The sequence below is a fragment of the Dendropsophus ebraccatus genome, chromosome 14 (genome assembly GCF_027789765.1).
Source record: "Dendropsophus ebraccatus isolate aDenEbr1 chromosome 14, aDenEbr1.pat, whole genome shotgun sequence".
Classification (NCBI taxonomy): Eukaryota; Metazoa; Chordata; class Amphibia; order Anura; family Hylidae; genus Dendropsophus; species Dendropsophus ebraccatus.
In genome coordinates, this window is record NC_091467.1 from 20,618,301 (window position 1) to 20,633,300 (window position 15,000).

At 37.7% G+C, this 15,000-nt stretch overlaps 4 protein-coding genes across 7 annotated transcripts in view; all 4 read left to right on the forward strand.

Annotated features, from left to right (window-relative positions):
* HOXB6 (homeobox B6) overlaps positions 1-1,465 on the forward strand; it is a 2,961-nt gene extending 1,496 nt beyond the window's left edge. Inside the window, exon 2 of the mRNA XM_069953683.1 lies at positions 1,014-1,465. Coding sequence (XP_069809784.1) covers positions 1,014-1,270 — 257 coding nt within the window. The 3' untranslated portion in view covers positions 1,271-1,465. The remainder of the gene's footprint in view (positions 1-1,013) is intronic.
* The window catches only part of HOXB3 (homeobox B3), a 46,831-nt gene that overhangs the window by 5,375 nt on the left and 26,456 nt on the right, over positions 1-15,000 (forward strand). The window contains exon 1 of one of the 4 annotated variants that reach the window (XM_069953678.1): positions 5,828-5,895. The exons of 2 other annotated variants lie outside the window; for them this stretch is intronic. The gene's annotated coding sequence lies outside the window, so the exon portion shown is untranslated. Of the gene's footprint in view, positions 1-5,827; positions 5,896-10,790; positions 10,958-15,000 lie in introns of those variants that run through there. One more of the 4 variants, XM_069953679.1, reaches the window with a different exon arrangement.
* Positions 3,075-5,041, forward strand: HOXB5 (homeobox B5). Its single transcript, XM_069952634.1, has 2 exons — positions 3,075-3,783; positions 4,416-5,041. The coding sequence occupies exons 1-2, from the start codon at positions 3,243-3,245 to the stop codon at positions 4,661-4,663; spliced, it is 789 nt and encodes a 262-aa protein (XP_069808735.1). The 5' UTR covers positions 3,075-3,242; the 3' UTR covers positions 4,664-5,041.
* Positions 12,571-15,000, forward strand: part of HOXB4 (homeobox B4) — a 2,843-nt gene continuing 413 nt past the window's right edge. Inside the window, exons 1-2 of the mRNA XM_069953685.1 lie at positions 12,571-13,607; positions 14,700-15,000. The exon at positions 14,700-15,000 is cut by the window's right edge and continues 413 nt beyond it. Coding sequence (XP_069809786.1) covers positions 13,211-13,607; positions 14,700-14,983 — 681 coding nt within the window. The 5' untranslated portion in view covers positions 12,571-13,210 and the 3' untranslated portion in view covers positions 14,984-15,000. The remainder of the gene's footprint in view (positions 13,608-14,699) is intronic.

The following is a 15,000-nucleotide window of genomic DNA, read 5'->3' on the forward strand; positions in this document are numbered from 1 at the left end:
CATGCACCCATCATCCTCTCTATAAGTATACACTATAACCATTGAAGGCATGAACCCATAACCATTGAAGACATGCACCCATCATCCTCTCTATAAGCATACTGTAAGTATACACTATAACCATTGAAGGCATGCACTTGTAATGAAAGTTTAGTGTAATGAAGCACTCCCAGATGATACTTTAGCTCAGTGACTTATTACCAGTTGCAGAGTTGAGGCTGCCACATTTCCTTCTGTGTTGTGTTTGTTTGTGTGTGTTGTGTGTTGGAGCTGGACCTGCCGCCCATTAGTCAGGATATAAAGTGCTGTATCCATTAATGCACAGCTTGTGGCGATCAATACATTTCATTATCACTTAAATGCTCGAATCTATTATTCTAACTGGTTGGAGCTAAGAACTCAGAGCATTCACAGAGCTGAGAATATGGGAATTTACAGGCAGAACCTATGAGTCACAATGATAGTCACCCCCCCCATTATTCTAGCTGTTCTATAGGTAAAATCTACCTGTATATATATATATATATATATATATATATATATATATCAATCAGCATAGATCAGTTATTTCAAGTTAAAATATGTATAGTAGTAAAACACAAGCTATATATTTATATAATATATATATATATATATATAGATAGATAGATAGATAGATAGATAGATATTATAATATATATATATATATATATATATATATATATATATATTACATATACTTTTGGATTTATATATATATTTATATTCAGCATCATATCCTTATTGGAGGAAAAATAATAATAATAATAATAATAATAATAGTAATAATAATTTTTATATATATATATATATATATATATATATATATATATATATATACATAGTCCCCTACCAGAATATACGTAGACTTTTGCAGACATGTCTAATGCTACTGCAACAAATGATTTATGTGACAAACAGCAGGAGGCAGTAAACCGAGCTTTTTCTAATATAAGAGCTTTTTCTAATATAAGAGCTTTTTTTTGTTCTCTCAGGTTCAGTATTTGGGCCCAGTGGAAGAAGAGGACGACAGACCTACACCAGATACCAGACCTTGGAGCTGGAGAAGGAGTTTCACTTTAACCGTTACCTGACCAGAAGACGCAGGATCGAAATCGCCCATTCCTTGTGTCTGACTGAACGACAGATCAAGATCTGGTTCCAGAACAGGAGGATGAAGTGGAAAAAGGAGAGTAAACTACTCAACTCTTCTGTGCAGAGCGCAGGGGAAGAAGAGAAAGCCGCCGAGTGAAGAAAAGGCGCACACCTAGCGCCACATGCGCTCTAATCCTTGTATCTTGAATAAATTATTATAATTGCACACAGGACTGGTAAAGAACAGATTATCTGTATTATAACTACCTATATGTCTGACTGTCATCGCTCTGGAATACGCCCCTAATATATATATATATATATATATATATATATATATATATATATATATATATATATATTTGTCTAGGTGTTCCATGCACGATTTGGCATATATTGAGTTTGTTGTCTAGTGTATTATTTCCATGTCTACTGAAAACTTAAATACTACCTAGAAAAAGTCATTGTGAAATGGTCTATTTTTATTATTATGATAATTGTTGTTATTATTATTAGTTTTCAGTGTGTGGTTGTTGTTTTCTTTCTCTTTTCTGTTATTTTTTTCCCTCTTCCTATTCTATCTATTTGTAGTTGGGGTTGGCCTAGTGATCTGATCTGACCTGTCCATGACAAGGACCCCTGCTAGCTAATAATCCCAGTGAATGGAATCAGATCTAGCCCCAGTGATGTTATATTACCAAGCACAAATAGTCTTATGTCTGTATTTTGTAGCTCACCACCCCTGGGAATTCCGACTGACCAAACATCCGTTCTCATTATAAAACCCTGGCTGTGTTCCTGCACTTTCCCAACATGAGAGAGGTACAGTATCATGGAGAATGGAGAAATTCAGGCTCCAGCAGCTCAGCGCCCTCTAATCCAATTCCCTCTTGTTCCTATGAATGCTAGGCAGCTCGTCTGGGCTATTTGATTCAATGTTGTGGACAATGCATACTTGTGGTTTATTTTCTCTGTATATTTAGCATTATGGATTCAAATGACTGGGAATAAAACATGGCGTTTCTATGAAGAACGACAACAGTCTGGCTTCTTCTTCTTCTTCTGGATTATTTAATAAAGACTGTGGTTTATTTCTATCACATCCTGGTTTCCTCTCTCTCTCTCTCTCTCTCTCTCTCTCTCTCTCTATATATATATATATATATATATATATATAAAACTATGTTGGAATAAACACAACAGTGACATTGAGAGTCTAGTCCTGTAAAATATATATATATATAATATATATATATATATATTAATATATATATATATATATATATATATATATATATATATATATATAAAATGACATTTTATTCACACGATCGAATTTATTCCTATCCCACCTATATCCCCAGTTTATACAAGGTTTTTACCATAATAATAAATAGCTACTTCAAGACACCACAATAGCAGCATTTGCAGATGTTCTACTAGTTGAATAAATCTATAGATTAGTACACGTACATCAGGATCGAAGCCTTTAAACAGATATTTTATATTCCAAATCCTTCCTTTTTTCTTTCTTTTTTTCTCTTTTTCCATGTTCCAGACATCATTATAGATGTTTTATGAGTCTAGACAATAGGCTCAATGTAGGATCAAGCAACTCTGAATATTATAATGATATATTTCGACATTTAATCTGGCCTAATTATATTAAGAGTGAGACAGACATATGTCTTTATTAAGACCTAAAAATATATATATATATATATATATATATATATATATATATAAAAAGGGGCATTTAATGGGTTATTTTTCTGGGTGTGTACCCCGCTGCAATGCTCCGTCTTGCCGGTAGGTGGCGCGGTCTGCCAACAGGCAGAGCTCAGCTTCCCTATGATTTTTTCTTTTTGGAAGCTGTACATTGACTCGGGCCTAACGATTCTCAGATCGTCATTATTTGTAACCATAGAGCATGAATTACCTCTTGAGGTCATCAGTGAGAATTTACGACTGGTCAACAAAAGCACGTGATTTCCAAACGCACCCACACCCCCATATTTGGCCGCATACATAGCAAAAACGGAGTACAGTGCATTGCTATAATTCATGAATACATCATAAATCGTCAGACGCGGGGTGATCCACAAATCAAGCCTCCCAAATTCACCCAAATGAGTTCCTACTTTGTGAACTCGTTCTCAGGGCGCTATTCTAATGGCCCCGACTACCATGTGTTAAATTATGGCACTGGAAGCAGCAGCAATGTGAACGGGTCTTACAGGGAGGCAGGCAGCATGCAGCCCACCTCTTATGGTGCTTACAACTACAATGGCATGGACCTGAGCGTCAGCCGGGGGAGCGCTACCGGCAGCAGCGGCGGCGGCACTCACCACTATGGGGACACTACCGGCGCCTTCCCACCCCAGGAGAACAGGTTCCGAGCCGCTTCCAGCTGCCCCCTTTCCTCCCCAGAGTCCCAGAGCCATGGGGGGAAGAGCGAGCAGATCCCCTCAGACCCGACCACCTCCAGCAGCAGCCACTTCACAGAGGTGGAAGAGACCAGTGCGTCGTCGGACCCCGAGGAAGCCACCCCGAGAGGAGGAAGCGCTGCCCGGGCACAGCAAGAGGGCAGCAGCCCCCCTGGAGCGACCACTGCAGACGGACAGACCCCACAGATCTTCCCCTGGATGAGGAAGCTGCACATCAGTCACGGTACCGATGCTTTTTACTTTCAATTTCACAGGGGCAAGGAGATGAGGAAGCTCAGGGTTCGTGCAGCTCCGAGCCCCAGTAGTATCCAGATATACAGGAGCTGTACGGGTAGAATAGTAATAACGGTTTTGTAAACATAAAAGAAATCCTAACGGCTGCAGAGAGGTTTGTGTCAGTTGGAACAACGGGCAATGAGGGAAAAGGACGGTGCATTATGTGGGATGACCAGGGTGTGTGGGGGTAATAGAAGGGGGGGGAGTATGGACAGGGTTATAACAAGGGTTGTAGAGAGAAGAAAGAAAAGGAAATATATATATATATATATATATATATATATATATATATATATATATATATATATATATATATTGTAAGGTATGGATAAAAAGAATTGTATAAAAATTGTATAAAAAGGAAAGAATTGAAAAAATAAAAATTTAAGATTTTTTTTTTTGGGGAGGGGGACAGTAGTCCAATGCAGATCTGTGAGAAGAGCAAAGCGCAGATGTGGAGGTGACTGCAGAGCTGAATAGAAAAGGGCGTAAAGTGGAGGGGGAAAGGGCAGACTAGTGGGGGGCAGTGCACACAGGTGCGGTAATCCTATCCTAATAACCGCTCTCCTCCCCATGCAGATATGACAGGTCCTGATGGGAAGCGGGCGAGAACAGCCTACACCCGATACCAGACCCTGGAGCTGGAGAAGGAATTCCACTTCAATAGGTACCTGACCCGGAGAAGACGCATAGAAATCGCACACACACTCTGCCTATCCGAGCGACAGATCAAGATTTGGTTCCAAAATCGCAGAATGAAATGGAAAAAAGACAATAAACTGAAAAGTATGAGCCTGGCCACAGCAGGCAGCGCTTTCCAGCCCTGACAGCCAGGGACAGGCATGCCAGGACTGCACTCCTAGCACCCATATGGGACACCTCTAGTGGCACTTTCTGGGCACCTCTAGCAGGACAATGGTGGCTCCTGCCCAGGACACCCCCGTCCTTCTCCCTCATTTCTAGCTGTGTACAGTGCGCTCAGTCGCCGTGACCTTCCATGTTTGTGACTGTATCCTGCTGCTTTCTATGGACTACATGGCATGTTCATCCAGCTCCTCAGTGTCCTAACTTATTTATAACTGATGATGATGATGATTATATGAATAAAACGATGCGTTGTTCCATGTTTACAGTTTTTTTTTTCCAGGACAGGTAGGCTTTCATGATGCACTAACCCCCCCCCCCCCATTGCATTGTGTTTTTTTCAATGTCAGCTCTGTGTTCTATTGCTTGGTGGTTTTGTGTGTAATTGTTATCTTATTACAAGGGATTACAAGCTACTGTCAGTGTTGGGGGGAGTGAGTGACATGTTGTGTCTATTGGCGGTACCTGTATTGTCTGTCTGCCTGGGGATTTGCCAATCCATTGTTGTATTTGTATTAATATTAATAATAATAAAAATAGAAAAAAAAAAAGTTTCTCTAATTGCCAGATGTGTCGTGTCTATTCTATACTGTCCTCTATCCTGCTGCGCATTTCTTCATTGTATGTTCAGGTCACAACATGGGAGGGTGAAATAATTGTGTTATTTTAAGTTAAAAAAAAAAAAAAGTTTCTGCAAACTTCCCAAGTACATTCTCACTAAGGCACACTCCACTCACACCAACAAGTAGAAATCAGAAGTCAGAGGTGATAGCACTTACCCCAGTCCTGCTGGGCCTTCTGGTGGAGTTAGGGGGTAGGCTATACCATCCCAATCCCTATTGCTATTTTAGCAGAGGCAAACTACACCCAAAGTAGGTATGACATTTACATGTCAAATGGGTACGGTTTTATCTAGAAGTTAGATCGTAAAAATGGCCCAGACCTCAGACAGATACCCCCTCACTGGCTCTCAAAAGTCACGTGAGCTCCATAAACTTAGGTTTATGGTTTTAGGGAGTTGACAATGTACAATATATTTCACATTCTCCACAATGTTAAGTGACAGTTTAACTGGCTTGTGAGGGACTCAGCCAGGGAGGATTGCTGCTGCTGCAGATGAGCTGCTACAGGGAAGGACACACACTGCAGGAGCACTGCTCAGGGCACAGGAGGCACGATCTGGCCACCAAAAAAAGTAAGTTTCATATATATATATATATATATATATATATTCATGCATATGTAATGAGATGCAGCAAATTATTGAATAGGAGGGAAAGTGATGAATGAGGCTACGAAAAAAAAAATATGCAGAATTGTCTGAAAGTGTGTGGATCGCTTGTAGACATGACAATGATCGATCATTCACTGTATTATTAAAGAAATCGCATGGAGCCTATAGACATATAATGTGTGTGTGTGTATATGTATATATATATATATATATATATATATATATATATATATATATATATATATATATGTATACACACACACACAGAGTTCATTCTGTATCGTAGATTAGAGTAGAATTCTATGAAACACCATCATCTTTTTCGTCAGTCGAAAAGATCGTTCGTGGTGATAGATAATAATAAACGATAAATATTTTAATATTATTATTATTATTATTTTTGTCAAGATAAAGTTGTGGCACATGTGTGTGACATAGAGATAGAAGACTGCATAGGATATTTTACAGTCGAGAATTTAGATTTGGGAATGCGACATCTGTTCTCAAAGTTCACCCAACACTGCATGTCAGGAGAAATGGATTTAGTGGGGAATTACAGATGACAAATCATCTTTGAGGGTCGTTTAGCGAGTCAAATTACAATAGGAATAGTGTGCTAAATTTGTTGAAGGCATAAAGGTTTTTTTTGTTTTGTTTTTTTTCTTCATTAATTTGTTTATAGTTGAGTTTAATAGACGGAATGTGCAATCAGGGGCAAATTCTACATTGCAGCTCCTAATCACCCAGACTGCAGATGATTGCGGCAGGATGAGGGGAGTCTGGGGGGGGGGGGCACACATCTCTAGGTGCACTCTTCCATGAGGATAGAATAAACAGGAAAGCAAGGATATGGCTGAACAGACACAAAGGATTTTTATTTGTTTCCTCTTCTGCTGGTAGAAATTTTTTATGACTATTAGTGTGGAATCTATCTATCTTCTATCTATTTATCTCTTATTTATCTATCTATCTATCTATCTATCTATCTATCTATCTATCTTCTATCTATCTATCTCTTATCTATCTATCTATCTATCTATCTATCTATCTATCTCCTATCTATCTATCTATCTATCTATCTATCTATCTATCTCCTATCTATCTATTATCTATCTATATATCTATCTATCTATCTATCTATCTCCTATCTATCTATCTATCTATCTATCTATCTATCTATCTATCTATCTCCTATATATCTATCTTCTGTCTATCTATCTATCTATCTATCTATCTATCTATCTATCTCCTATCTATCTTCTATCTATCTATCTCTTATCTATCTATCTATCTATCTCCTATCTATCTATCTCCTATCTATCTATCTATCTATCTATCTATCTCCTATCTATTATCTATCTATCTCCTATCTATCTATCTATCTATCTATCTCCTATCTATCTCTCTATCTATCTACTATCATCTTTCATATATTTATCTCCTATCTATCTATCTATCTATCTATCTATCTATCTATCTATCTATCTATCTATCATATATCTACTAGCTATTCGTTCGTTCGTATATATATTTTCGTTAACCTGATTTTTTTCCCAGTATTTGTATCAGGTTTGCATTAGTATAAAGGATGAGTCTGCTGGCTGGCAGGACTGCAGTGGTGGGCACAGTCCCTGGCACTGCAGTAGAACGCTGCACTTTTCACCCCCAGGCCGCCTGTTGTACCCTGAACCCTCCTTCACCTTTCCTCCATCATCATCATCATCATTCTGCCGAGAATTAACGTTTCTATAATTACCAAACTCTCCCTCTTTTGCTCTTAATGCAGGGAAGTTTGTGGAGGGAGATGTTTTATTTGCTGGTTAGTAGAAGTAGGTGATGGAAATCTGCTAAGCGATTTAATTAGGAATATCAAATGAAAAGCAAAGGGGGCACAAATGAGCTGAAAAAAAAAAAAAGCGCAGCTATTCTAAACGATTAAATCGCCATTTTGGCAGGATAATGGGGTTTGCATTCTGAATGGGAGAAGCTTTGCACATACCCCATCAATTATTCATAGAGAGAGAGGGATCATTGCGAGGTCAGCAGTCTGGTGCAGAGAACAGAACCAAGCAGAGCTCACCCTCCACTGCCGGGAATGGTTACCCACAAGGGCCACTGGCCGACACACCGACCCCGGATTCTGATCTCACTAATACATATATATTTATGATCACAATGAATGAATGGAAGGATGGATTATAAATATATAGTACAGTTCAGTTCTAGCATCCATTCCTCTCTTCTTCTTTTTTTTTTGGTTCTCTATGGTCCAGGTCACATGTAGGTAGCCTAAAAAAATTACTTTTTTTTAGCTCCTCACTCTCTATCAAATAAGGGGCTAAGTTCAATGCAGTCACGGTTATTAGGACTGCAGATTAGTGACTTGCAGTACCCCATAGTGACCAGCAGAGCCCGCTTTAGACCAGGTTCACAAACAGTTTATGGGCATAAATACACTGACCACCCTGCTGATTCCTGTACCTTAAAACATTTTATACCCCTATTCCTTCTATTATTATACTTAATACATTGAATATTAGATAAAACTAAAAATGTCAATAGTAATAATGCATTGGATTTGGAGAAAATATAATCCCATTGTAGAAAGGAAATACCTGTATATTATAGGTCACATCCCTGTATGTTTACTGTCATTATTCACTCCTTTTTTTTCCATACAGGTCTAAAAAAAATAAATAAAAAAAAATAAAAAAAATCTGAGCTCTTTACTTGAAGGGGCAGTAGATAGAGAGCTCCTGATAGGGTCTGTCTGCCCCAGCCTTAGGGCAGCCTGACAGCTTCTTGTTAGCAACCTATTATGGCCCTTGAGGTCAAGAAGTGGAGGGTCAAAAGTTTACGTATGTAATTCACTGCTGCACTGATCTATAGATCCATGGTCCTTATAGCACAGATCAGTTCCTTCTATTGTACAGCACGTGCACCGACTACTATAGAAACAATGGATTTGGGATGACAATCTAATACGTGTCAAACGAATATGACGTCTAGATCTGAGTATACAGGGAGATTACAGCTGTGTCATGTACAGTAATATGGCACATATTCAGTGTAGCAGATTAATGCAGTGGATTCTGCACACTATTAATGTAATATACTGTAGTAAACATACACTAATAGGCAATCATGGTTATAAATCCAATACATCCTATTCTCATTACCACATATCCAATATGGACCAGCTAATTATGGGCAAATGAACAGGAATATTGGTGTAATATCATCTGTGTCTGTAATAAAGGAGGAACTCAGGACAGAATAGCTGCAATGTAAATATGCTGGGCTTATGGAGTTGTCAGGGGAACCCCCAGAAATAGCACTTCCAGTAGTAATGTGACGACCCCTGCCACCAATATCAGTAATGCCCTAATGGTGGTGATGGTGATATTAGATGCAGATTAGGATGACACATTGCACTACACAGTCATCACTAATGAATAGAAAGGTAATGTAAACAATAGAAAATAATAATATAATGCAAATAATAAAAATATACAGAGAATGGGGGGGGGGGGGGTTAAACCGAAAAAGGGGAAGAAAAAAAACATAATATTTTAGAGGTTTATTCTCATAAAGCAAAATAGGATAAGAAAGTAGGGACAACCCAATTTTCTAGTACTCTGTGACATATTTAGATGCTATTGTATATGGAATAATGGAATGCAGATAATAAATCAGGATAAATCCAGTATTATTATTATTATTATTATTATTATTATTATTATTATTATTTCTTCTTCAATTATTACTATTATTATTATACCAATTATTGTTGTTATTATTATATCAATTATTATTACTATTATAATACCAATTATTGTTATTATAACTACTACTACTATTATTAATAATATTATTATATCAATTATTATTTTACTATTATTATTTATTCACTTGAATTATTCTCTGTGTACTGTCATATGCATATTTTCTAAAGCACTACTGAATAGGTGCTTACTATAGTATATATAGTATATTATATAGTTTTATACATTATATTGACAACTATAACTATTAAATTGCCACATTTTGTAATTTTATGCTGTACACACTTTATAGCATCAAATTGTAAAACCACTAAACTGCTACACTACAACATTCTATTATTCACACCCTTGAAACCTAGTCTATAGTGGCAAATTAAATATATAATGTGTATAATAATAAATACCTTGTAAACAAATTTATTGGGGGGAAAGATTTGTGTTCCCTAGATATGCAATGTTTTACATGAATACAAAATGACTTCCATTGAACCATTACTGGTATTGAAGCCTTATGTATGTATGTATGTATGTATGTATGTATCTATCTATCTATGTATCTATGTATATATGTATGTATGTTCACTTATTTTTATTTGTATTGAAAACAAAGGGTAAACTTCATTATTTTAAATTGCTTTGTTGTTGTTGTTTCCTTCTATACATCTAAAGTTTATAAAACTGTATGTTCTTTATATGATACAAAGATTGCACATTGCATAGAAAGTAACATGTTGTTGTTGTTGTTGTTGTTGTTGTTGTTTTTAATTCTCTGCTATGTCAGTGTAGATAGAAGCCCCCTGGTTGGAGGGCTGGGATGATCCATGGGTCCTGATATAGCAATGTGCATGGATGTATTGCTGCTGCTTGCAGGCTGTGAGTGGAGTGGGAGAGGCCAGGACAGGGTGAATCGCAGGTCACAGCTTGTAGGAACTATATGAAAATGCCAGCGGCTATCACACACACCACGCCTCGCTGTTTAACAAAGACTGACAAACTATGAGATTAATTCCCCCCAAAAAAACTGGGGATCTGTGTTACCAATGGGCTCATAAGGCCCCTGAGCCTGAGCACACCAAGGAGAAGAGCCTTGTACTGCGCTGCTGCTGCTGCTATTAATATAATGCACCAACAGAAGGAGCAGAGGCAATGGTGGTGTACAGTCCCTGAGCTTAGTGACATCTAATATTTTACTCTATGGAAGAAGAAAGACATGCAGGAAGAGGCATGGAGTGATGGAGGTATGTGACCAGGTCTGCAGCAGGAGAGGTGGAGGGGGGCAGCAGGGGGTGGGAATCCTACAGGTAGAGGAACCCACATGCAGGTACATGGAGGTACATGGAGGTATATAGGTCTGCACTGGATAGAGAACAACATATAATAATAATAATAATAATAATAATAATAATAATAATAATAATAATAATAATAATAATAATTGCTATTAGGAACATTGTAACCTGCAACACGTAAGTTAAGTAAAAGTTACTGTAGTCCAACATAAAAGAACAATTCAACAGGCCTAATCTGAATGGTGACATAAGTAGTGACTGAAGAGATGGTATTTATCTATAAAGATAGAAAGAAAGAAAGAAAGAAAGAAAGAAAGAAAGAAAGAAAGAAAGAAAGAAAGAAAGAAAGAAAGATAGGAGATAGATAGATAGATAGATAGATAGAAGATAAATAGAAGATAGATAGAAAGATAGATAGGAGAGAGATAGATAGATAGATAGATAGATAGATAGATAGATAGATAGGAGATAGATAGATAGATAGATAGATAGATAGATAGATAGATAGATAGGAGATAGATAGGAGATAGATAGATAGATAGATAGATAGATAGATAGATAGATAGATAGGAATGAGAGATATAGATAGATAGGAGATAGGAGATAGATAGGAGATAGATAGATAGATAGGAGATAGATAGATAGATAGATAGATAGATAGATAGATAGATAGATAGATAGATAGAAAACACGACTACTATGTAACAATTAAATAGAAATAAAATCTATTCTGCTTGTATGTCTCATGTATACAGAAATGCCATGCAGACAATCTATCTTTCTCGTTTCCATGTATAAATGTATTCTGATCTGTGCACACTCCCTGGTAGGAATAGACCCTGTATGTGAAGAAATATGGATTGTCCCATTGCTGTTGATGTATTATTTTATGTTCTTTTCTGTAGCTTGATATGTACTGTATGTGTCAGTAGCCTATAGTCTTCCTAGTCTCTTCATTGAGTCATTTCTGGAATAATTTGGTGAAGAGTTATAAATGGTGATTCTGGCAATAATGGTGGGAGATTAGAGGATGATGATGTATCATACAGCCCTATGTACAGCTCTGGGTGCTCTGTGCACAGATAGCAGCCTGGCTCAGGAGTATTCAGCTAATTTACTGCTTGTTTATGAAGGTGTAATGTCATCCTGTATATATTCCTCATATCATTATGTGTTATATCCGACAGAGATATTTATGGTGGGAAGTTCCATCCTCTTCCCTACCTGAGGCCAGCGCTTTATTTATGGCTCCATGTGGCTTCTCTCCTCTAGGTCTGACTATACTACTATTTATTCATTGATTTGCTGGGATCACTTGTCCTAATAACCTTCATTGGATCTGCCAGGAAGCAATGAGAAGATCATGTCTGTCTTCTGTATGTACCCTGTAGATCCGAATTTGTGTGAGCACAATCATTTCACAAATTCGTGTCTGGGGGGATATGCAGTTGACATAAACGCTACAGGCGCAAAGATGGCGCAAAAAAAAAATAAATCTGAGGAGAATTGGGCTGTTTATGAAGTGTTTTATGTAGTTTGCTTGTTGAGATAGTTCCAGAACTTGATAGTAATATAATAATGCATGACTCTTCTGCTAGAACATTCATTTTGCTGTGCGACAAATCTCTTCTATTTCTCCCCATACTGTGCTCCAGTGACTTGCAATAGGCAATTTAATAATGTGCCTAAATGGAATTTAGTAAAGCAAGTATCCCGAATTAGTTGATGAATTTTCTATCGATCCAGAGCAGGACATATTTGTCTCTGCCAGCTAAAGTTCTGTCTGCAGACTCCAGACAGACCAGTGCGCCAACTGCAGCTGCAATCTGCGCCTTTTTATTTTTTTTCTTCTTCTTCTTCACTTTAAATATCATTTTCTAGTGGTCAGAGATTTTATTTTGGTTGATGATGGACAGGGACAGAGGTCACTAGTGGGGTACACTCTACCTGGTATATAATACTCTAGCTGGCTTCTTTCAGGGGGTGGGTGTTTTTTTTTTTTTTTTGGATAACCTGACTGCGCTATGGAGCACGTTTCCTTATCCGGGGATGGTGGGAAGGATTCTATTGGCTCCTGGTGTCACATGCAAACTCAACTTTGTTCACTTGACAGTAAAGTAGGAGGGTTTTACCAAACAGGAAAACGAGCAGGACTACAGGAATAAATTGTATATGGCTTTTGGGTTAAATTCAAACAAATAAATGACCATGAGTTCGTTTTTGATCAGCTCCAATTATGTGGACCCCAAATTTCCACCGTGTGAGGAATATTCCCATACAGATTACCTGCCTAGCCCCTCTCCAGAGTACTACTGCAGCCAGAAGAGAGAGAACAGCTTCCAGCATGGGGCGACCTACCCCCGAACTGCCTGTACCAGCCAGCACTACTCCTCCTGCCAGGGCTCCGGACCTCCAGCCTCCTCCATCATCCCTCCACCGACTCACCCACAAGTTGGACTGCTTCCTGAAGACAAGCATCAGAGTCAGACCAAGTCCCCCTCGTCCTGTAGCCAAGTGTCCTCAGATCCCAAGCCCTCAGAGTCCTCCTGCCAGAACCCAGTGGTCTACCCCTGGATGAAAAAGGCGCACCTCTCTACTGGTAAGTGCGCCAGTTGTCTCTTCTCTTCCTACTTTGGAAATTGTGTGTGTGTCCTTTTAAAATTTACGATCTCCTGTTTGCAGGGCAGTATAATTACATCCTCCATAAATTTTTATGACTCTGTTTGGCCAGCTGCCTTTGATGTACACTTTACCATCCTCCTCCAATTTCTCCATCCTCCTTCTTTTTTTAGTTAGTGTTGTGGCCCCTTCCTACATTAAGCTTTTATGTTATTTCTAATTTGCGTTTAAGTGGCAGATTGGGTAAACTTTCACTGCATCCTGTCACTTTAAAAACTTCAGAGCTAACGTGTAACTAGGAATCAGGGAATATCTATCTATCTATCTATCTATCTATCTATCTGTCTATTATCTATCTATCTATCTATCTATCTATCTATCTATCTCCTATCTATCTATCTCCTATCTATCTATCTCCTATCTATCTATCTATCTATCTATCTATCTATCTATCTCCTATCTATCTATCTATCTATCTATCTATCTATCTGTCTATTATCTATCTATCTATCTATCTATCTATCTGTCTATTATCTATCTATCTATCTATCTATCTATCTATCTATCTATCTGTCTATTATCTATCTATCTATCTATCTATCTATCTATCTGTCTATTATCTATCTATCTATCTCCTATCTTTCTATCTATCTATCTATCTATCTATCTATCTATCTATCTATCTATCTCCTATCTATCTATCTATCTATCTATCTATCTATCTATCTCCTATCTATCTATCTATCTATCTATCTATCTATCTATCTATCTATCTCCTATCTATCTATCTATCTATATAGATAGATATCAATGTTATGTATTTTTTTTTTATAAACACACACACTTTGGTGACTATGCACACCTACATAAAGATCATTTAATATATATATATATATATATATATATATATATATATATATATATATATATATATATATATAATTTATAGCTAGGGGGGACAGAAAAATTGCACTCAACAATTTTTTTTTTACTTTTTTTTTTTTTTAAATCCACTTTTAGTAGTGAGCGTCCACCTCTAATAGAGCCTGTATTGTGTGTGATTCTCTTGCAGTCAATGGCTCTTATTCTGGAGGAGGAGAACTCAAGCGCTCCCGCACAGCCTATACCAGGCAGCAAGTGCTGGAGCTGGAGAAGGAGTTCCACTACAACCGCTATCTGACCCGCAGGCGCAGAGTGGAAATTGCGCACACGCTGCGCCTTTCTGAGCGACAAATCAAGATCTGGTTCCAAAACAGGAGGATGAAATGGAAAAAAGACCATAAGCTCCCAAATACTAAAATCAGATCGAACCCCTCCTCAGTGGGGGAGCAGAGCCAGAACAAAGGTTCCCCCTAAAAATCTCCAGCTCCAAT

Excerpts from the sequence above, each read along its gene's own strand:
- HOXB5 (XM_069952634.1), top strand. The coding sequence starts at position 3,243 with ATGAGTTCCTACTTTGTGAACTCGTTCTCAGGGCGCTATTCTAATGGC. Across the intron at positions 3,784-4,415 it reads GAAGCTGCACATCAGTCACG|ATATGACAGGTCCTGATGGG; the intron begins GTACCGATGCTT and ends CTCCCCATGCAG.